The 25,045-nt window shown below is 42.2% G+C and overlaps 1 protein-coding gene across 3 annotated transcripts in view; it reads right to left on the bottom strand.

Moving 5' to 3' along the window:
* The window catches only part of larp1 (La ribonucleoprotein 1, translational regulator), a 59,524-nt gene extending 34,928 nt beyond the window's left edge, over positions 1–24,596 (bottom strand). For all 3 annotated transcript variants that reach the window (XM_071904889.2, XM_071904890.2, XM_071904891.2), the window contains exons 1-3: positions 23,976–24,596; positions 2,136–2,200; positions 147–212 (exon numbers count right to left, since the gene is read on the bottom strand). In XM_071904889.2, the coding sequence (XP_071760990.2) occupies positions 147–212; positions 2,136–2,200; positions 23,976–24,387 (543 nt within the window). In that variant the 5' untranslated portion in view covers positions 24,388–24,596. The remainder of the gene's footprint in view (positions 1–146; positions 213–2,135; positions 2,201–23,975) is intronic.
* Positions 24,597–25,045: the final 449 nt, after the last annotated feature.

Raw genomic sequence — 25,045 nt, 5'->3', positions numbered from 1 at the left:
TAGAAAGAACCTGGCAACCAAGGAAAGAACTGGCAACCTCTCATTTACCAGTCAGCCTACCCGTCTACCAACCTGTGACTCAACCTGTTTCTCATACAGACTCCGTATTTAAATAAATGGAAAAACTTGAGAAAAACAACACCCACCTGCATGTCTTTAGTAGCGATCTCCCCCGGGGTCGGCCAGTTGTTGGCATCGCCAAAATCTCCAACCTGAATGAAAAATCAAAAAACAAACAGAAACAGAATTAACAGGATTTTCCCAGGCATGTGGAGAAGCTTAGGTGATATCATTTCCAGTGGAGTGGGTTTTGCACAGAGACAGGTGAGTCTCTCTAGGATCACACCAAAAATGAGGGTGTATAGGGTCAAAACTGAGGCTATGTATTAGAGCCCACTGTGAAAAATTAACTGCACATAAAAAAACAGTGGGAACTTGTTCAGCAGGAGACGAAAAGGTGACAAAAACATACAAAAGAGTGTAGAAAAAGGAAGCCACTCTTCTGAGGAAGGCTGGTCTGTGCTACAATGTGTTGTTTTTTTTTTTATTCTGCATTGCTTTAGCCAGTGAAATGAAGTTTTTCAATTCTCTTTCTATGGAAAAAGTGCCTTGCACATTTCTGCTGAAACCAAACCTCAAATCTAAAATTCTTGGTAGCAAGCCAAGAAAGCTACTTATCCTTTTTATCTTTATTTATTGTTTTTACCTAGTGCATTGCTATCAACACCCTACTGTCTGCTTTTTTCTTGATTTGTTGATTTTTGACTTTGATTCTGCACCAATGCACTTTACCCAAGGGGATCGTTAAAGTTTCATTTCATCACACCAAGGTGTGGTCCCATACCTAGAATACTACGGCCAATTATCTGCCATAAACTGTGGGAAGTTGTGAATGAAACGCTTCAGGGAGAGTTTGTACGCTTTATCTGCCGTGCCATTGGCTTACCAGGAACTCACATTTGCATTCCAGGAAGCATGTCCTTCTACACACAGCTTGAGGCATGACAGATAAACATCAGTGCAAAGATCATGCATGCCCACACTGAGCTGTCAAACTAAGGGAGATTCTCTGTTTGGACTGGGCTGCACAATTTACTGTCTATAATTGTGTAGTACCATGTTAATTTGCACAATTTATATTCATAGCATAATGGCATATTCGCAGTATTGAAGCAATTTAGCCATTCAGAATGCCCACAGTAGTTAAAAATAGTCAAGATGTTGATTTAAGTTGAGTGCAGTGATATTGCAGGTCTACATTTGGCTCAGTTTGTCCTTTTACAACCTATGGAAAGGGATCAAAGTCCTGTTACAACTGAACTAGAATGGGGGAAACTTTAGATTAGTGATGAAGTGTTAGGAGCCGTGACTCAGCCAAACATAAGCCCTGCATGAAAATGTGTGCTTACACACACAAATACATACAGTATGTTCACACACTACTGTGTGAAACCAATGGAGATAGAGACTTGATCCCAAGTCCTTAGGGTATGTTTGCCGGGTCAAGAAATCAATTCAACTTCAAATTGAAGTGAAAGAAATGATGCCTTTGGGTGTAACAGCAAGTTGGAGAATTGTACAGTGTTGTCGGAAGTTTGCACTCTTTGAGTGCCTTCTGGTTTTTTTCTGTCTTCAGTATTTTACCCCAACAAACATGAGATGTTTAAAACCGAGGCGTTTAGATGTAACAGGAGTAACACTGTAGCAGTTCATTTCCTCCCTTTGATTTATTTGTATGCCTTTTTTTGTTGACTGATATAAGAAGTTATAGGTTAGTTTGCATTGCCTTGTTGGGGCAATTTGAATGTGAAGCCATGTTGGCACTGCTAAATGTTTGCATGGATTTCCACCAGCTGGCTCTGATAGTAAGTCATTTATGTAAACTTATGAACTTTCTGGTTTCTTCAAGATTTATAATACTCTTCAAACTTTAAATGGACAATTATTAAATGTACATTGTGATCATTATCAATCAACATGAAAACATATATTGTGATAATATTTTTGGCCATATCACCCACCCCTAATGTATATACAGGTGCACACACACTTGCATTTTCACACAGGCGAATAGATGGACAAGACGGAAGCGCATGCGCACACACACACACACACACACACACACACGACATTACCTTTCCTCCACGTCTGGCTCTGGGTGGGTTGCCCGCTCTCACCACCTTGGTGGGGCCGGTAGACTCTGTGGAAACAATTTAAAGACGGTCAACATTACAACAGGTTCTGAATACATGACGATAGCCGAAACCTAGAAAAACAAGGAAGCGACGGCGATGTGTAAAAAAGCAGGAAAACAGTAATAGTAGGAGTTTTGTCCCAAAAAAACTGAAAAATGTGGGGGGAAAGCATATGGACAGTCTGCTACTCAGGTGCAGGCACCCCAACAACATGGACAGATCAATAACATGACAACAAAAGTAGAGGCATACTGCACAAAAAGCAGCTTTTTTTCTCTCTTCATTTTGGTTTTGTCTTTGTCTCTTGCTTGCTTACATATTGACTTCTTTGTCTCAACTTAATTTGCCTGTTTCTATTGTTTTCATTTACTTTTTCATTATTTGTCTCTTCTATCTGGGGAGGGCAGGCTCTCAATAAGCCATTTGGGTTTGTTTGGCTCTCTTCCACTACATTTTCTTTCCCCAGGTCTCCTTCACTTAATATTCTGCTGTGGTATTATTTGAAAATAAAACAAACTAAAGCTTGGCCTAAATAACAGCCAGCAGCAACAAGGATCCAATATCATCATTATTCTGCCTAGTCATACTTAGAATTGGGAACAACAGCAACTAAGATCAATTTCAATAGACCGTATCAAACAAACATGCATGCCACTAGAACACAAAATCAGAATTGCTGCACATTGATTCAACAGGAGGAAACAGAGACTGTAAACAATGCTTTACTGGGTCAAGTGCACCGACCAAAGTTAACACCATGGCTGGCAAAGAGACAACCTGAGAAACAGATGAAGAAAATCTCCAAAACTCTCTCAAACTCAGACACACGTCAACGCAGCCAACCGGCAGTCACTGCCAGCAGACTCATTAAGAGAAAGTAATCAGTCTGGACCAAGAAGAACAAGGAAGAAGAGATTCGACAGGAACTAGGAGCTTTGGGAACATTTGTACCTCAAAAGTGCACGAGTTTCAGTTTCAGATGTAAGTCCATTAATGAATATGATTGATTATACAGAATTATTATTCCCGTCTGCTACTGGCATTTTTATGTTGAGCATAATTTGGCCTGACGACTAACCTGAAAACCTGACGAAAACCTGACGTGTGCACCTGGTCATGAATATTCACTACAATACCACCGGACCAGCGAGGCTCACAACATCATGCGGGCCTGGCTCGTGTGTCAGAAATCTTGCCCCTTGCCGTCTTGGGCGGCAGCGTCACACCGGACGCAGTTATAAAAGGGAGAGCTGAAGGGGCTCACAGTGCCTTCGCCAAGCCGTTGGCACCAAGAGCAAATCTTGGTAATCTCCTTAAGGGTGATCATGCCGAGGGACAAAACCAGAGATACAGAGAGCGTAACAGAGAGGGGAGGGAAAGCCCCAGTGGACTACAGCCACTAACAAAACCAAGACTGGGAGAGTGCTAGGTCTTCAATACAGATATGTGCATATGTACTTATTCAGGGACTGGACAGAGATATTAATTTATTCAAGACAGGAGCATGCTATTTGCTCAGATGACTGCCCAAAGTATAGGTATGCTTTGAATGCCTATAGCTATGCCTGGGATCAACAATAGGGATCACCCGATGTCCCAGGACCAGAAAATCTTATTGCTGAACCCTTCACTCATATGCACACCTGTACTAAATGTAGACTTGTATGTGCCGAGTGATATGATAGTTTACTATCCATATCATGTCTTGTATAGCATGTTAGAACTGTATGTGTATCATGTGGTGTGAAACTTTGCTGGTTGTCGATAATCTCTCTGCACTAATATCAAGACAATTCTCTCTTTATTTATTGTACTTGGCCAGTGATTTTGATGTGTACACACACACACACACACAGAACTTAAATTGTAAATCTGGAGCGGGACACGACCGCACTGTGCTCCTACGTCAGAGTTTCTTCATCAGCTTATGTGGTGGTACAATTCTTTGAATTCTTGAGAAAAAAAGGTCAGGCCATGATCTACATTCTGCAAATGCCACTTTGCCGTCTGTTTTGTAAGCATGATCAGTCAATTCAGCTCAGTTAGGGATGTTTTCTAATGACCGGGCTTTGTTTCTTACAAGAGACCCAGAGAGACTGTATGTGTAGGTTTCATACACATTTACCGTTTCAAAATGCCATACTTTATTTAGACCTGAATGCCTTGCCTGGATTTGAAGATTTCAGTTGGTGTTCAAAATAATGTATTCTGACAGAGGTTGGGTGATTAGACTGTGAACTGGGACATACAGGCACAATATTAGCTGAGGACTATTCTTCACAACAACAACTATCACAATATGTGAAATGACATTTGGTCTGCAACTACATAAAATACAACGTCATGTGTGTATTTGGACTTCAGTTTTTTCAATACTTGTATTGTGTGATTCTTGAACTTTCTAAAGCCTGGAAATGATTGCGTTCATTTTCCATACTTTTCCAGACCTGTCGAGAAAACCAGAGAAAGAACACGGGCTAATGAGGGAGATTTAGTGGCCGTGCATACTGTTGGTGTACAGCGGCTTCATGTTTCCTTGTTCCTTTAAGCAAGCAAAAACCGTGACCAACTGGAGTCATGTTTGCAGAGTAAATGACGACATAACCACGCAGTAAAGTATGCTAAGGCAAAAAGAAGCATTGTTGTTGAATGAATATCAGGCGTTTTACACAAAGCACTAAAGCAAGCATGTATACTTTTAGTGCATGACTTTACAGGCTTGTGGTCATAGTTAAAATGGCTTTGCAAGGTTTAATCATCTATACGTCTCAAAGTTGAGAGGAAAACACAAATAAAGCTGCATTAGGCAAGATCTTTATGTAAAAATACACCTGTCCTATCAACCTAAATCATAAAGTGAGGCTGCAATAGACAAGAGCTTCCTATCCCCCCTAATTGAAACGCCATAGATTCGCCCCATTTGCACAACTGAAACTGAAAAGACATGCTTTCAGTTGCGGCATTTGGGCTGCAAGACTTTTTATAAAGACGGTTTTTAGGGCATTTCTTCTCTATTCAACAGTATAGAGTTCAAAGTGACTGCGAGACTAGGAGACACAACAATGGTCATGCAACTTGAGCCCACAATGTAGTGAGTATGTGGTGTGTGCCCTAGCTATCTATCACAAGTGTCTGACAAAGTTTGAACCAATCAGGCTGTTCCACATAAACTTGATAATCTGCTCTGGATGATCATTTAAAATGAGTACAAATTATGTACTGCCCTGCAGCACATTTGTGGTTTGGCAAGCAACAACTAAGTTGTAAAAAACAATTTCCAAACACATTGTTAAAGTGCAAATATTAGCCATCGTCCATGTCAGAAAGGGTTGTGAATTTTGACCAAAAGTCCTTGGCAAACACGTGTATTTCTCCATTTACATCCCAAAACAAAACAAGAGATTTTTCCTCAGATGGTGACAGAGTAGACACAGTGCTTCTTTCTGAATATGAGAAGGGGATTGAGGGAGTTGAGGGAGTGAAAATTCACAGCTATGGTGTAAGAGATTGATAGCAAAGGTTACATTTTCAAGATAGAACTTTTTCTTTACTTAGATACTGCTCAGTAAACAACAGAAAAGGGCCGTTTCTGTGCACCCTCATCTAGAAAGTTTGGCTGGAATAGAAGAATTGTTTCTTAATTCAAGCTTAACTGGCCTTGGATTTTTGACCATCAACAACAATCTCCTAAAGCTAGGTAAGCTATTCCTTGAGAGTGCTTTACTGGACACCGGGACACTCCCCTGGGTGTAGATTTAGGCGACATGTTCAGACCTGTTGACACGACTAGGACTGAAATCTCATTCGGACGTAAAGGCTCAAGAGAAGTCCACAAAGTCAGCCTTCCATTAACTTTAAATGAAGTGTCTCCATACAGTGTCACTTGATGACAGCACCAGAAGCTCAGGCCTTTGGACTGGATTTAAAACAGATTTTGTTTTTTAGTTAGTCCAGAAACAACCAGGCTGTAGTTGGCCATTGAGACTCTAAACCGTGAAAACAGTTTAGCACATCTTGTCTCACTCACTCTTGTAGAAGCAAATTGTCTTGGTTCATGGTGCAGAAACGTATCGACGGCTTAAAAAGTAACACATTACACACCAACACACCTACTTTTTAAATGGTCGATAGAACATTTCTATATAGAGGCCATTGGGAACTCATGCACCATTGAAATGTCTCTTGGCTTTGTGAAATTGGCTGCTCAACGTCTTTACTTACATACAATTTGCTGTTAAATGTAAGCTTCTTAAACTCTGGTGGTGAAACCTGCTGATTCGAGCAGTAATGGTAACTCAACATCTCAGACCCAGTAGGCATAACGTTGCTTCCACAGTCTGCTGCTTATCCTAATCATGGCTGATAGCATCACGTGAACCAGCCATTCAGCCAAAAATCACTAACAACGGATGGGAACAAACAAGATTCCTGGAACTGAGTACCAAAGCTTCCCATCTCGCGCAAATTCAAGACTTTATTTAGTCAAATTCAACTCAGGATCATGCTAAAAGGGAAATTTAAGTTTGATAGAAAATTTTCAGTTTCCACTTTCCAGCGTACATACCTCTCTAGGATTTTAGGAACAGTGACCCTCCAGCATTAGCTGCCCTGGAAATCTGCTGTTGCAGCCTTTGTTCAGGCTTTTTCCTGAGTTCAGCGGCTGGTTCATCTGCCAATTTCACTATTTTAACAGCCAAATTGATTCTTAGAGCAGAAGACAAACCACTAAACAACTAATTTTGTGCGTAAGTGGCTAGTAGACAGATTTACCAGCTAGCGTTAAAACATGGCAGTGTGCTGAACCACTGTAACACAACACATTAGTATAGAGGTGGTGTCTAAGGGTCTTTTTCTTTTAGATAAAAGAGCAACAGACAATGATGTCCTTTCATTTCCCCACAGGGATCATTTAAGTTTTCATTTCTCTCAATATCATTACATAATCTAACCGTCTCATTCTAAAATATTCAATAACTCTTGTAATATCTCCAGTGACTTGTCACCTAATATTGCAGGCAAAACGGTGATTAAGCATTTGCTCAGCTTCTTTTTACACTCAGGGGTGTAACACCACAAGACCGTGTTAAGATTTAGTCCCAGTTCAGTCATAACACACACATTTCAAAGAACAAGATGAAAATCCTGCATCATAGTTTTCCCTCCGGTGTCCTCTCAGCAATCTGATCTAGAAACCTTGTTGTGCTGAATTCTGTCAAGGAATCAGCGTGAATTCCTGAAGTATTTATCCACTCTTTCCTGCTTAGTATGAACACTTTCAGTGTCATCAACACTAATCTGAAATGTGGTTACTTTGAAATATGTTGCGCTGCTGCTTACAGACCATGACATAGCATGTTTCAAGACTGTGTTGCTTGCATGAACACACACACACACACACACACACACCAGCTTGCAGCTCTTTAATGCGACCGTCATGAATGAAACCCTGACCTTTCCAATGAGGCACTGAAATGCCCCGGCGTTCGTTCGACAGTCGGAGGTATTGGCTGTCAGACGACTTGAACATGAACGCATCCTGACATAATGAACGGAGAGAGTTGTTGGCGTCGCCGCTCCGAATTCCTCCTTGGCTTTTTTGAATGCCTATAGGAGGAAATGGGATGACTGCTGACATGCTAACTTAGGCTTTACTGAGTCTTACTGCCTTGTCTTCGTGACAGAAGAGTTTGACGGAGCTTGAGAGTCAGGGGGGAAAACTGCACAGTAAAATATTGTTTCCTCCGTGTTATTGTGTTAGTTCCGTCTGATAACTGAAAGAATGCCTTCTCTTACTCTCCTTAGTTGCCATTTAATTTCATTTGGTATTAGAATGGTAACTAGATTCAGAACTTTTACTTGTAAGCTTTATTCATTTTGACGTCCTCTTACCTTTAAGTATGATTACATCAGCTTTTACTGAAGTCAAGTGAGACAAAAGTATTAAATTTGAAGTTATTTCAGTATCAAATATTAGATGCGAGCAGATAACATTAAGAATCGCAAAAGTATTATATCATGGCCCAAGTATCATGATTAAATGTCTCTGGCAATTCACATCATTAATTAAAGCTTTGAGGGCTTTAGGCCTGCAAACACTCTACTGAATTATATTTAGTTTTACTTTTTCCCTGTAAAATCCACACATTACTAGCTGGATGTATTTGATGGCCCAACCTGTACACCTGTACTTTCTGTGCTCGAGACTAGGGAATGGATTACACATTAACTACAAAGACAAATATCTCAATTCCCCAAAACCTTGCTAAAAATAGACCAATATCTGCAATACTGATTGTGAATGTGTGAATGTCTAATGTGTTGCAAAAAATGACCTTCAGAGCGCTGCTATCACTACAACAATAACGGGAAGTTCTGACATCAACATTAATACATGGCAATGTATCTCAATGATGAATGTAAACCGAGGGCTGGGGTCCTGATAAAACAAAATAGTAAACGGACAAAACCAAAAGGGCCTATCAGCTAAAACAAAAAAAGGGTGTGATTGAGGTCTTTATAGTCTGAGCATTGGGATTCAGCCCCAAAACAGACTAATTGCACCCACTACTACATATTTAAAAGAATGTGGAATTGTCAACATATACATGTGTCTAATTTTGGACATCCCGCATTTGAGTTACTTTTCGTCACTACATTACCAGACCAATTACGGTAAGTATTGGCTGTGGCTGAGAAGTTTGTCTGCCCTACAAGCAGTTAAAACACCATCACTTGGTAGTTCCTTTCTATTCATAGTATTCCCATGATGTCACATGCATTTCCTACCAATATGGTGCTTCATCATATACACAGCTCATTGGCTGTCATTTGATTATAATCACGTGTTAGCCTAATTTATAACAATGACCTATTACTTTCCTACCAAGAAGGCCGTGTGGTGATGGAACAGAACACTTTATTTTTTAATAATCTCTTAAAGAATTCTTTAAATCAAACTGGCTGGTTAAACAGTGATGATGGCTAGTAAATTTTAAGCAACTGACATTTTTTTTATTTTATTTTATTTTTTTTAAAGAAAATCAGTCCACTAACCTGGTTACAAATCCACCAGCCAGCAGCCAAATGTTGCTAAATTTTGACTGTGGCTGGTTAGTGTGTCTACCTTGGCAGGTGACAGGCCAACGTTCAGTGGTCCTTGTCTGCTCAAAAGCAGAAGGTTTGGCGAAGTTGGGTGTTGGAGTTGATCAGATAACAGCTGAGCATGGCTATCAGCTATGGTTCCTCCACTATGGGCATGTATGCATCACTCACACTCCTCACAGTGTTGTTCAGTGTTCGGTGCAAATCAGATGACAGTTTAAAGTTTGGGTGGGGGGGGGGGGGGCAGCCCAGGGCCAGGATGTCTGCTATACTATCTGTGCATTCAAACAACATGCTCACTTCGAAGTCAGCTTCTTTTCACCAGGAAACCAAGGCAAGATGGCCGACAACAAGCGATTATTTTGGTGCTTGGCAGATGTTAATATTGGATGCTGCTTATAAGTTTTTCTTTCATTTTGACAGTTTATTACATTAAAGAAAGATTCCACCCTCAGATACTTTTACACAATAATCAATCTGTGATGTTCAGTGCATTCCAGAGGTTATTTTGCGATGAAGTGTTGTAATTTACTAAGTGGTGTACCCACTTTCACCCAACCTTCCTCGCTTACCTCTACTTCAGTTAGCAATTTCCTACATTTCCCACAATGCCTTTCCAGAGAACAGGCGTGAACTTGTTGCATCCAGCTGTTGGTTTTATGTGTAGGGGCAGCAATAGTGACAGTGATAGGTAACTCTGTCTACATTTGGTAAGTTATCCATAGGAATAATAAAAATATCCCAAACAAAATGAGTCAACACTACTACACCCATCCCTACCATTTTATATAATAGGGCCCAAGTGGCTTTTCCAGCCCATTATTCACTTTCTCCAAGTGTGAAAGCACCTTGAGAACAGTCTGACTTGACAGGTTAGAGTGAAAGGCGGGGTGTTATCGAAGCTCTATGTGCTTGACTGTACAAGAGCACTGATAAGAGCGTTATATTCTCAAATTCAAGGACAGGTGTGTTTAAGAAAATGAGAATTCACCTGTGTTGAGCATGGAAGTGAATGAGTGAATCAAAGAGGATTAAAGGTCATGTGACAAGAGACACACAGATAAGTAGCAAATAAAGAAAGAGATCAAGGGGAGAAAGAGAAGGAGGGGAGAGAAGAGGGCAGGAGGATGAATGACAGAGAGGATGAAAGAGAAATAAAGCTGCATTGAACCAGTTCCACATGCAGGGGGTTGTCAACATGCGGCTGCAGGGCTGCATCACTCTGCCCAGATGCTCTCCCACTCAACCTCCTGTTCTACTGTTTCTCATATAGAGACAAAATTCAGGCTGCCTGCCAGGTAAATTACCAACCGGCCAAGTAGACTTGTTTTCTATTTATTTTGGGTGCTGTGATGCACTAAGCTAGCGGTCAAACTTGGTGTTTCTGATGGATGCAGTTTTCAAAGAAGGCAACGGTAAACATGACGCCCCCCACGAATGATAGAGTCCCCATCTGGGCCAATCAGCACCTACAATTGTATCAACCCCAATGGTCAACCAGTGTAATGTTGAAAATACCAAAACGCAGTGGTGAGATGCATCACCTTCCCAAGTTTAGTCAAAATCAAATCTGTGGGGTCTGAGATGGGGGCCAAAGTGACTGAATGCTGTCAAGCTATGAAAGTGTGTTTGTGAACTACAATGACCACAATTCATTGCACATATGACACAGCACGGTGTCTTGGTCAACAAATTGGTGCCCTTAAATTGTGCTGGTCACTCCAAAATGTACTGTTACAAATGTAGCCTACACAATATATTGAGGAGGCCATCTGTAATTAGCTGTATGTTTCATTTGCTTCACCAAAGAAGTGCTAATCCAATGGGAATATAGGCCTAACAGTCAGCTAATGCTGCAGTGGAAAGTTAGCAAATGCTAGCCTCATTAGCTTATAATGGAGTGAGACTCAGTGCATGAGCACAAATGAGATACTGAGCTTGCCAAATGAAATGCAGCCAAAATATTACCTAGTTAGATATCTACACACAGGAATTTGTTTAAAACAACTGTTAAAAATTTGAATAGAGTAATATAGTACGCTTCACAAGTTATTACTCAACAGTAGGTTTCATAGACAACCTAACACCTCCACAACCCTGCTGCCAACCTATGGAAAAGTCTGCATTCTGTTTTCCCCTTCTTATTCTTCACTTTTGATCACTGTTTTTTCCCACTATACATTAGTCATGCAGTGACTCCCCTCTCACTCTCAAACTCTTCTGCCTCACCCTCTCCTATTTCAGTTGATCCCTCCCCCATCCTCTCTCCATTCATTGTCGTTTCACTTTTGCTTCATCATTCTCTTCATTCCCTCTCCCTCCTCTGCTTATTCATGCCCTACCTCTGTCTCATCCCCTCCTTTCCTTGCAGCAGTCAGAGCCGGTTGTTGCAGCTTGCTGTGCACATCAGACTGCCAGAGGCTACCATTAGCATTAGCCACCACCAACCCCCGCTTTTTCCCACCAATTTCCATTAACCATTATCTTTCCATCTCTCTCTCTCAATTCATGAGGTTTTACAGCCACAATATGATCATTCTTACATTGCCACAGAATAAGTTCAAAACACGCTACTGACGCATTTCAAATTTTGATTAAAACAAACAAGCAACCACAGGGATTGTAATTGTAAATTACCCCAACATGCAGGAACATAAGCTTAATTTGGCTCATTGTTCCACTGGCTGTCTCTCAGCCTGCCTCTCTCTCCCTTTCCACTTACTGTAATTTCTAATTGCTCAACCCCCACCCCAACACACACTCACCCCCCCCCCTCTCTCTCTCACACACACATTATAGAACACGCACCTCAGGTGGAGTCCAAAGCCAAATTCCCATGGGTGCTACAGCACACATCTCTGACAAAACCTGCTCAAAACCCCACAGGGTATCGCTGTTTAAGACTATAAATAAACCTTGTGCCCCATAGGCTCTGAGGTCTTACATAAACACACTGGTAGAGCGGGAAACCAGTACATGGTTATAGTTAGGTTATGGTTATGGTTACGTCACGTACCATTGCCTGAAGGCCATCATGTATTCTAAAGATCTAGTTGGCTGGTAAATTAGTCCAAGTGGGTGGTGAATTTTGGGATTTCCCAGCCACTGTGGTCAGTGGAAAAAGAGTTTCCTGCCCAAGCCAATATTAAACAAAACGTCTTGGTGAGCCAGAGCCTCAGTACAATGCAGCGCTCTACAGTGACAGGTTTTCCAAAGACTACATATGCGCCAACTGAAAAATGCAGAAGCAGAGGAAAGACATCTCAGAGTCTTGCAAATATAATTGAAAATGCCCATCCCTTTAGAGCACATGTTCAACTTGGCAGCACCTCTCAAGTGTGCTACGTTTTAAAAATTTTCCTCGGTAGAATGAATTTATTTTTAGAAGTGTACGCCACTAAAATAGTAGCACTACAGAACCCTGTCACACAATAAACGTACAGGTGTGAATGCATCTGGCGCACACACACACACACAACTGATTTTACACACCAATAAATGCAAACATATGCACAAGCACAATTGTGGCAAATCCACCGTGTCCTAAAGCTTAGCTGTGACAAATGGCGACATAAATGGTAACTGGTCTTGACCGAGATGGAATTTAATTTCTTTCTGAACAAGAGAGATGAAAAATGAGCCTAACTGTCAGAACCTGTTTGAAAGCTTAGTTTACAAGACATGACAAGCGCTTATTAAGTTGACACAGCTCCCCAAAAGGCATTCAAGACAGCCAAGATATCTCATTTTGTCTTTGTAAGCATTCATTACTGGGAAATAGGAACTGGATGAGGAGGAGTAATAAGCATCTTAAAAACGATCATCTATTTCTTACAGTTGAAAATTCAGGGCTGCAGGGTGAAATATCAAGAAAAGTAAAGTAATCAGGGTGAATCATAATGAACAGTAATCTACTAGCTGTCCCTGGATGACAGATTATATCCACAGAGCAGCAGCAGCAGCAGAGTAGCAGAGCAGCATGATGGGAGAGGAGGGAGGCCCGTCTGCAAGAACCAAATATGGAGGAAACGGCAGTCAGAGAGCGTACGCCGGCAGACGGCCTGCCTGTCTGGCTGCCACACACACACACACACACACACACACACACACACACACACACACACACACACACACACACACACACGTCGAAGACTCTCCCTGGATGTCACATGATCAGTCTGGTGACATCACCTCCTGCAGAGTAAAACGCTCAGACAGCAGAGGGCTGAGCGACTGAGAAAGGGAGGCATCGCTCTGCCCACACTGAGCCACAGTAACACACACAGGAATACAAACATGTACACACATTAAGCCTAGGTCACACTACAAGATTGGTCAAATCTAGCCTGACAAGGGCAGTTCAGACTACGGTCATGTTCACACCGCAGGCCTCCACGCTCAGTTCCAAAATGCCGCTTGTATACGTTTTTTTTTGGATGACTGTTCATATCTATTCTAGGATGTAACCCATACCAATGTGAACTGACAGTGATGTTGAAAAGACAAGCGTGCGCAGAGTAACTAACAAAAGACGTCACATCGGTTTTTGTACCAACACAGTTACAGCATGCACCTTTCAGTTTTGACTGAATTGTGGCATCTCCCCAAATACATCTAGTCGGCTTTCTTTCCCATTGTTATGTCTCGTTGTCCTCCATGCTAACTAGGGCTGCAACTAACAATTATTTTCATTATGAATGAATCTATTTTTTTTTTTTTTTGATTCATCGCCTAATCATTTAGTCTATAAAATGACACATGCCCATCACAAGTTACCAGGGAAGTCTTAAAATTGCTTACCAGCAGTCAATAAAACCCCAAAGTATTAATTTTATAATGACATGAAACGGAGAAAAGCAAGCAAATATGCGCATTTGTGAAGCTGTATCAAAATTATAATTGATTAATTTTCTATTGATCGTGAATGTCCTGGCAATGATTTAAGTGTTCAAATACAAGTTGTATTGCTCGGGATCCAATTTCATACCAAATATCAATGCGGTCCAGATCAGCGTTCAAAAAAAAATTTGACTTATTTTTTGCTTTTCAAAACAATTTACCAAAAAAACACGCTCAACCCTCACTTGGATCTTTCAGTCATTTATGTGGGCGCTGAATCCTCAAAAAATGTGTAACAACTAAGAATCCAGGACAGCACTCCAATTAATTACATTTATTGCCGTCATTTTTTGCTTTTCACACCATTTAGAAAACATCAGATCTGTGTCACTACTTATGAGGGCTAAAAAAAACAAAACAAAATTTGGGACACTGTCAGCTGCAGTGTGAACGCAGCCTAAACAACTGGTCTTGAGTAAATTCTTGCCGTGCCCTCGGGGGCAAAGACGAGGGATCACACACACTACCGGATTCTGTCGTTCAAAAACCTTTTCCCATTCATCCAGAACAATCCACTGTAAATGTTGCAACACAAACATTAGGCTACTTTCCTGTTCTACATGGCTTTCTAGTGGCATGCGTTTTTAATTTTGTGCAAGCCTACTCTGAATTCACTCTCAAATATCCTCCATTATGTAACAGGATAAGTATTTAAGGTCAGGCTCAAAAACCATTTATCTTGTACAGCTTACTACCTACTTCAACTCCCACCATACCAGCCACTTCTTCCTTTTCTTTCCTACTTAACAGACCTTTGAGCTACCATAGCTAGTCTATCATTCTCTCTCTGCTTTTCCCAACTGTCCCAGTGTTTGCCAGTGTCTCACACACACACACACACACACACACACACACACACACACACACACACACACACACACACACACACACACACACGTACACTCGCTAAGCAAATATGTAAAATGTGTGATGCGTTTGTTCTCTTTTATGGGCTACATTGCTTGGTAACACACTTTGTGACAAACCTGTTTCCTCAAAATCGTTTTGTAAACAAATTCCACTTGACTTGATTATCGAGGCCTTTGGCTACAAGAGCTTACTCAAACTTTTTACACACCAACTAACAATCAGGCGCAGTCTGACGCTCACGGTCCACACCCTGAGCGTTCACACAGGGACGAGCCGCTATCACCGAGTCCAGACACAACCCTGAGACAGATAAAGCAGCTCAAACTTGAAGACTTAAGACAAGGGCTCATCTAAAACAGCTGAGTGCATGTGTGTGAAGAGGGTGTGTGACATGGGAAGAGAGAGAGAGAGAGAGACTACAAAGGACACCAGGCTGCTAACTAGCATTTCCACTGGTTCCATCTATTTTGTAGTCGTTTTCTTTTATATATCTGATAAGGTGTAAAGTTTCTGTAACACTAATCTACACGCCACAACACTTTATATACATACATGGCTATCTGTAGACTTGTTAATGTGAATATGATGCTGTTGCAAATTCAGATAACTGTTTCTTCAGTTTCCACATATATCCCTTATTTTTATCTACTGCATATATAAATTATATTTTCATAATGGTTCCACAATTTCATACTATGTACATACTACTACTTTTTACATATTGCTAATTTTGTAATCCATGTTTGAGTGAGCAATAGTGTTTGCTAGTATCGTCTATATGCAACAACTGCCCCTACCTCCACCCACTACAGTCCATTTAATGTTTAAATTTTCACCAGCATGCACTTGTGCAACACCACAACTTCTGTTTACATTCTATTTTATTGCCTTGTTTTTTTGTTGTGTTTATTTTTTACTGTTTTTATTGCTTGTTTTATATTCTATTTGTGTGCATATACTTCCTCCTGCTGTATCCTATTACTTCTGCAACTGCAGTGACCTTATTTCCCCAAGGGGATCATTACAGTTGCATCTTATCGCATCTTATCTTTTGGCCATGGACAGATTGCTTTCATAGATTTTCTAAGTTAGAACCAAACCCCGAAAGTTGCCTCTGTGGCACGAATGAATGTTAAATAAACAACCGATAGAATGACACAAAAAAGGCTATCGGATAACAAAAAATTACGGAAATCTTCCTTCCTGCGATGCTACTATGAACAAAAGATGCGAGATTTCTGGCTCGAGCGCGCTCACAAGAGACTTGAGCAGGGCATTTCATTCATTTCATTCTCCAGGAGAGTTGAAAGTTTGAAAACCATCTAAGTGAGCAATTTTTTTTTTTTTAATGTCTGGAAATGGGATGGACTCTGAGACAAGGGAGCTACATCCAAGCAGAGAAGCAGATTAATAAGCACACAATAAAAGGAGAAATTTGGCACACGGCCAAAGGAGCTCCTCATCCGCCATTTGACGTCTTCTGTCACGTACCCTACACACAACATCCGACCTTGCCTCACCTATGCGGGACCGCCATGTCATGTGTCAACGGATTCTACGCGGAAATTTTACAGATATTAGCTAGTAGTGTGAACAGGGGAAACCACTAGCGCTGCTGGAAAACTTAACATGGTAATCTTGCAGGTTTCATGTGTGAAAGGGGTTTCTGTCAAACAGAAGAGTGGCATCAGCACACCGCCTTAACCTGCCAACATGAAGACACAACCTCATTTCCACAGACTGATCAACCAGCTGGGCTCACATCGACACAGTAACACCCATTCACAAAGTGGCGGCGGTGACAGTCTGTCCTGCAACAGTGGACCCACTTTAGCCCTTCACGCATCAGCACTCCTTCCAGGTTCGTGACCTCGGCCGGGTCCCAACACCTCGTAAAACTGGGCTACAAACAGCCGCGGTGTCTGATCGTCAAGGGTGGGGGGTCTGCCTCTTCACAGCAACAACAAGGAGGAAAGGATTCACAGGGAGAGAATGAATGGAGGGGGAGACAAACAGGTGTCCATGCTAATTTTTAAAGTGCCACCCCCAAATCTGTGAAACCAAGCTGTAGGACTGAAAGCTTCAGGTAATGCCCGGCAGCTTCAAAACATCACATAAATCAGGGACCTTCACATTCACAACTTCAAGCTGTGCTGGTGAGGATTACCATGTGTACAGAGCTCTTTTGAGGATGTTGTCATGTTTAAAAAAAAAAGTAAGACATCATAGTGTTGCTGCAGAGTGAAAATCACATTTTGGTAGTATTCATTTTTATTATGGAATTTTAAGTTTATAGTGGCCCTTCGTGTGCCAAAAGTTTCACAAACAAAAGGCTATTGTTTAAATTGAATAACATATGGTATAAGTTTTTTTTTTTTTTTTTTTTTTTTTTACATGTGTGAGACAGGGGCTTTTTCATTCAGCGGCAGTCATGAGGTCCTCCCCCCTTTCTCTTTCTAGCCACATTTAGTTAAAACAGAGGGGGGCTCAATTTGCACTTTGTAAGGTTCCTGCAGTTTTGCAGTTTGTGAAGGTTCCTGCACACGCTAAAGGAATGCTAATGTTTCAGGCCGAACCTGCCTGTCATTCCTGACCTGATTCCTTGACCAAGAGTCACAACAAGACATCCTACAGGATAGCCTTACATGTCAGCCTACATTCTTTGCACAACCCTGGCATCCACTTACTGATTTAAATAGAAAAGGAATTTAAAATAGCCTGTGCTGGGGCTGGGTATGAGTTCTGATACCTCCAATTGAATACCAGCTCTAAAATACTTTTATGATGCCTCTCTTTACTGAACAAATGTACGTGAGTAGGTGATAAGAGTAGATTATTCTCTCTATTACATTTGTATGTCTCATCTGCTTCTCTAAATACATTCAGACAACATTCAGATGCCCAAACAAGAAAGGTACTTTTTTCAATACCAACATTAGCCTATACTTAACCCAAGTCAATATCTACATATTCCTGAATACATTTTGGAAACCTGTGTCACCAGTGGAGATCAAAGATCAAATTGTTACGGCCTCGTTTTGTCAAAGACAAAGAGAACCCACAATTTGTGAAGGATTATTAGGTGTTCTGGACGAACACCTCTATAAAAGCCGGGCTCTGTGTGTTTGTTCATTTGTGCATTTGTGTGTAGTTTTTATTTTTGCAATGTGCGCTTCCTGGAGGAATTTCGGTATGCAGCGTTTAGGCACCGCAGAACCTTAAGGGAATTCATAGGGGAAATCCAGTGTGCGCTCACACACCAGGCAGTATGGTAGAAGTCACACAACATCAACCAACTGGAGGATGGTGACTGAACATCCACAGACCAGGAAGTAGCTGAGTGATTTTCTAACTCTAGTGGCTAAGCCAACGTATGAATTAAATATTTTGGTCAGCAATTCTCTTAGTTCTGACACTGTGCTGCCACAGCACTTTGGTGTTAACAGGTGGAGTTTTTTAAAATCAATGTAGTTTCATTAACTCAAATCATGCATACCCTCCACCCAGCAGCTATAAGCGCTAGCACACTTGTTTGTCAAGAAGTGGTGGTTTGGTTACACAGTCAATGTAACGCTGATGTCTTACAACAGCAGTGACAACCTTCTCCAAGTTTTGTTAAAATTTTTGACACATTAAGTTTAGATTCTTATAGCAAACACTAGTCAAAACAAACTTTCAGCTCAGAATTCACTCTACTCCTCTTACGTAGAGTGACTATCAGCCAACAGCAGTGGGTACAAGACAGGGCAGAACACCAACTTGTTGTCCACCAGCCACTGTGGCCACATTTGGCCGGTGGCTAGAGTTAATTTTGCACCCTGGCGTCCGATCAATTGGAACATGTTTACCTCAATTTTCTCATTTGAAGTAAATTTGGTTTAGCTAGTCCCAAAACTCAAAAACTGCTCTGAGGATCAGCTGGCTCTGCCCAGAGCGCACCAACTGCCAAATCCATGTTAAATTAACCACCTGGCACTTTCCAAAACCCACTGAGGGAGTAACAGGCAAACTACCTGAAACTACTTCTGACCATCAGCCACAGACTTTCACCAGTTTTGTTAGGGACGGTGTTTTGGTTGTGTGGGTCACACGCTGAGATGATTACATGACAGCTAAAACAAAAACAAAAACACCCTAAATGATTTGCACTGGTGACACTCCCAGGATAAAGCACTTGTACATTGCTTTCTTTTAGGAAAATGTTTCATCATTTAGTGTCTGTGGTGTTAAGAGTTGTGAAAAACATACCAGTGTACTGAAACTGTAAAGCTATGTTTGCTCTGTTCTTCTATAAGACAGCAGCTTGGACATTTCTCACAGAGATTTCACCATATCACCTGCGACCTTGAAGAACAGACATCCAATCCACTGACAGCTCTGAAAAGTACAATGTTTTTCAGCCTGGGACAAAAAGTTTTGAAACTCAGTCTTGCCCTCAGAAACAGCCTTTAACATACTAGTACTCTTGTTCTGTGGTAACCTACCAGAAAGAGGCTGGCAATGGCAACACCACCACTAACATTTATGGTCAGTTTACCAGCTTTCTCAGGGGCCAAAACACAATCAGGAATTGAAGTTGTTCAGGGGAATTGAGCCTAAATGCTTGGGAAAAGTATTCAGATTTGGGGCCATATGTATTCAAAATACACTGAAAACCTCTGCTGAATCCAATTTAGTTTTACTTACATGTATCAGCAGGACAGTCAGAGGACTACAACGCCCTGCATGGCTGCCAATATCAATCAGGTCAATGTCATGTATTCATTTTTGCCCTAGTGCCCCACTTCACAATCTGGTTTTTGTTTCACAGCTCTACATTTAATGCTTGCAAAGCTATCACAGCGGACAGACATGCGGAAAAAAACACAAAAGACACATACACATAAATGGATGCAACGAACACAATACATCTCCGCTTCTGCAAAATTTAACAGGAGAATTCCAACAGCTACCAACAATGGAGTAGTGTGTCAGCCAAATGCCTAAAATGTAGGCCTAAATCTCACACAAACTCCTACAGTACAGTCAGGGTTGGAAATTTACAGCTCCACTAAGCCTGTGGCTACTATTTTTTAAAGACCAGCCTGGGGCAAATTGTCTTCACATACCAGAGTTTCAATAGGAGCTTATGGGCAAGGTATGAAGAACGCAGCCAAATACCCTGCAGATGGTATCGCTACATGTCTATCGCCATTTATTACTGATTTTCTATTGGGCTGAGGTGGCATGTTTACACCACACTACCAGCTATTTGGGTGGGGAACTAACAACCCTTCAGCTATCCAGTTCCATTCTAAAAACCCAGTTTACTGCAACAAAAGTTAAAAGTTGCTGGTGAATTCTGGGATACACCGTACCTGCCACTGTGGCCGGTGGGCGTAAAAGTGAGGTTCCTGCCTTAAAGAACAGTAAACCCAACAGGGTAAATTAAAGTCACATAACTTATTTCCACAGAGGTCTTCACGTCGTATCTTGCAAGTTTAGTGCCGGGCCTCTGAAATACATTTTTAGACATTCAGCTGACGCAACTTACAACTCGGCAGGTAGGAGGTCAGAATCTTGCTCAAGGACACACTGCGAGTGCACATGGCTGTTTACATACGCACACCGGCTCGTGAAGGGATTGAACTTGTGACCTTTTGGTTACTGGACAGTCTTTCTAACAACTAAGCAATCCTGCCAGACTTTCTAGGAATAGAGCATTGCTGAGGACACCCTGACCAACACCAACTCACTTTACAGCTTTGTGTCTTTCAGTGTTGTCACGCTTTACTCTAGTCTACCGCTGTGCTCACACTACAAGATTAACATGATTTCCTCGTAATAAAATCAAACTGGTCTGGTATTCTCGGCTCAACAACAGCGCTGGGAGAGCCCCAGTTATGTCACTGCCCCTCTCATATCTAACAAGAGTGGGTGATGATGGGTGTTCACTGGGTGGCCCTTTTCTGTAAAATCATAGCCTTTGTCATTTCGTTTGCAGTTGGGATTGCATGATATAAGGCAAGACACATCAGACACATAAGATTGACGACTATGACAACAAGTACATGCTACTAACACAATGTCACAACCTGTGAAACACTGAGACGTCATAGGGCTGCAAGACTCTTAAGCCAAGGCTATACAGTTTGCCATATTTTGGCATCACGACAAACATGGTAAGACTGCCACTGTAACACCAAGGGCAATTTTGGCAACAAACAGACAGCAGCATTTTAATATGCCTCTGTTCCTTGCCATCATTAAACATTTTGTCCCATCAGCAGATCCTTGTTCCAGCTGAGAGGGATTAAGATGAGATTAAATTTAAAAAGGAAAAATCCACCTTCAGATACACTGCTATATATCATCAATCTGATGTTCAGTGCATTCTGGGGGTTACTTTGTGATGAAGTGTTGTGATTTACTTTTTTGGTGTACTTACTTTCCCTCAACCTGCTTGTCCACATTTCCCATGATGCCTTCAAACAACCCCCAGAGAACAGGCATGAACTTGTTAAATTCAGCTGTGGGTTACACATGAGAACAAGAGTTTTCCCAGTAGAGAAAAAGAGTCGCCCCTTACTCAAAACTCAACATGTCTTGTGGCTGCATTGCATTCTGGTCTATTGAGGCTACCGTCGATAGAGAAATTGGTCTCTCTGCCTCTTCTACGATGGATTTCTCCCTTTATGATTGTTGAATAGTGGTGCAAAATGGTGAGTCTGAGGGACTGACACCAAAGCCACCTAACCTAACTTTCACTGTAGCTGTGCTGGAAATGTTTCAATGATCTTCTACGTTTGGTCAGTTATCCACAACAAAATGGGCCCAGAAATGCAAAGCACATCGCCATAGCTGTTTTTTAAAGTGTTTCACTGCATTAGGTTGGATTTCCCCTTTAAGGTTATACAGTGCGCCTTAATTTGCCATCACAACGAAAAATGCTAAGACTGACGTTATGAAGACCAAGGGCAATTTGTAATACACTTCTGTTCCTATTATCCTCAAAGATTGTGCGAGGACAGTAAGATAAGACGAGACTTTAATCATCCCTGCAGGGAAAGTGGGCAATACTGCCTAGTTATCACAACCTGTGGCTATCGGCCAAGTTACTTGCTGATGTGACAACACTGGGAGCCATCCATCCGCCCAGTGGTCCAGACTTCAGAGTACAGGCTGTGCAGAGTGGGGGAGGGGGAGGCATTAGCTGCATTGTTTACACACGCATTGGCACACACAAACAAAAAAACACCACAAATATGGTGTGGTGGGGTCAATACCACAGTGACCTGCCTGTGTACCTGCACACAAGCCGGTGTGTCAGCATGTACAGCAACATCAGGGCAAAACACATGGCAGAGAGACAAGAAACCACGTTGCCTTGACACAGAGGAGAGAGAGTGTCTCCTCCCTCTGCATCATTCATAATCACATACAGGATCAATTAACATGGCTTTAATTTTGGCATCAGTCTCTCCTTTGAGATGACAACAATATATGTTCATAATAAAACATATTATATGATTATTGGCTCGGATCATCTGGAGAGGCTAACATAAACGAGCATCAGTAAGAGTGAGTGATCATGCGGAAGCCATGATGACTCTCACACTGGCTAGCCAGCTAGCTTCCAGGCTAACGTTAGCTAACTTGATAGGCGCTGGGTCTGCGCTAACAAACAATACACGGCATGACAACCAGATTATGGCTCGAAGACTCGCATTTTCCGTGCCAGACAGTCCAAAATTATATAAGATCTGACCACAGGTCGCACAGATCTGGTGAAGATAGCAGCGCCCATGCTTTTCTCTCGGGGAACACGTGGAGAGAACACGTGATGTTCCATAACAAACGTGTTCATTTTTTAACATTAAACAGACCGATGCTTGATGATTGCATGATTCAGTCCTGGCAATGGAACGGCAAAGTGTAAAAGCTGACAGTGTACTTTGGTACAAAGTAACTGGGAGTCGTTTGTGGCAGCTAAAGCTAAGCTAGCCAGCTAAAGGGGAAGGGCTTGGCGTCGGACTAGGCCAAGAAGAGACTCGGTGCTATTGTTAGCTAGCTAAGCAGCTAAACAGACAGACAGACAGCCTGTGTCTTTTCTAGTTAATACAGTTCATGCCGCGGGCCAAAGTCTCGCTAATGCCTCGTATGATTGTGGAAACCTACACCAACAACGCGTGTAAAGCGTAAACACGGGGTTAAATATCTGGAAAGGGGATGCAAATGGGGGAGGGCAAGGTTGACTGGGTGGCAGGACATGGGACACATGGAGGGTGGACATGGAGACCAGGCTAAACAACCGGACTGCTAGCTGCTGTTGGAGTAAAGACATGGGGTAACGTTATGACTCTAATTTAGAGTCCAATCTCAACAGCCAGCATAGGCAGAGATACTGCCGAAAAGACTAAAATATATATATACACAGGCAAATACAACGACGTGCCAGCGATGTTGCCACACCAAAACTTAATGCATGTAAATCCACCCCGGATAGCTTCAGCTTGAACTCAAACAGCAGCCCGTCTAGTCTACTGACACAAACCCAGCAACTTTTACCGCTGCATGACAATACAACGTGTCATTAAAACGTGCAGAACAGGCTTCCCATGTACAAGGAAAGGACTGATAAATTATGTTTTTGGGGGATTTTTTTGTTCTTGCAAGCCAATCCTATTTAGCCACCCAGTCCGCTCTCCACCCTCGGGTCCAGGAATAGCATGGGGGCCTTTACTCTAAATATAACCAGCTATAGACGGAGGCAGGGAGCAACAAGAGGGCGACCAGGCTTGTTGTCCAAACCATATCTGACTCCTGACAGCTGCTGGCTCATCCTGTGGCTCGGGTGGACGGACAGCAACACATCACTGACAACTAGACTAAAAAAAATAAATGTGTATAGGGATATATAAGGGTACAAACCATGGTGTGCCTGTCCATTCACGCTGACCACGGTCACCGCATTCATTTTCCTAGTCCATGGGTTCACCTTGGGCGGGGGAGCTTCAGTAAACTCCTTTTTGCTGCCTTTAACGCCCTCCTCGGCTTGCTGCCTGTTGTTGTTGTTAGAAACCCCCTGCTCCAGACTGTCCTTCGCCTGGCTGTTGCTCTCTTCCTTCGCCTGCTTGGTGGTTTGCTCCTTGCCGCCGGCCAGCCCTCCCTGCCCCGGGTTGCCGTCTCCCTTGGCGTCGGTCCCCTCGTCGGCGACACCCGCCTGCTTCTCCGCCGGGTCCAAGCCCTCCTCTCCGCGGATCATCTTGCTGCTCGCATGGCCGTGCTCCTCTTGTTTGACAAGCGGGTTGCCGGGCAGGAGAGCCTCCACCTGAGTGGCCATTTCCCCTTCTTTTCCTCAGGATTACCCCCCCAAATTCGCCTTCAATTCAAGGGACGAAATGTGAAGTATTCCTCGGAGTCGGCTGGTCTCTGTCGCTTCTCCACTCCACCCCTAGACCAAATGGGCTTCAGTCTAAGACGCAGAGTGGTGAATGTTGACTTAAAACATATAAAAAACGAGTCCGAGAGCCTCTCAAAATTACAACCTTATCTCCACCACTAGCAGCAATATGGATGATCCCCACCACGCGATAGAAGGGTGCGCGCACGTACGGTGTAGGGGGGAGTAACCACGTAAATGGGGTGCGCGCATTCGGGCTGCTGCTGCTTTCAAGTGCTTCTTTGTAAGCGCCGAATTCCGACTCGCGAAGTCATAAAATATGACTCGTAGGGCGCATTCATGTGCTTATGGTTGGAAACAATAGCAAAATATAACGTTAACCAAAGCAACTATTTTATTTTTTTCAGCTAGTTTAAATCTAGTTTAGTTTTTTGTTTTAGAAATCAAGCAGCACAAACACATGAAGGGGCACTACTTTGTGCTGCAGCAGCAGAACAAAGAGGAACTCTGCAGTAGGCATATTATTAATGCATCAATTAATCTGTAGGCCAAAGTTGTCATGTATCTTCTGTAGCAATATAAATGTTTTTACAGCTGA

The sequence above is a fragment of the Centroberyx gerrardi genome, chromosome 11 (assembly GCF_048128805.1).
Source record: "Centroberyx gerrardi isolate f3 chromosome 11, fCenGer3.hap1.cur.20231027, whole genome shotgun sequence".
NCBI classification, from domain to species: domain Eukaryota; kingdom Metazoa; phylum Chordata; class Actinopteri; order Beryciformes; family Berycidae; genus Centroberyx; species Centroberyx gerrardi.
The sequence above is the reverse complement of the archived record's forward strand: the minus strand, read 5'-3'. Positions and strand labels throughout refer to the sequence as shown.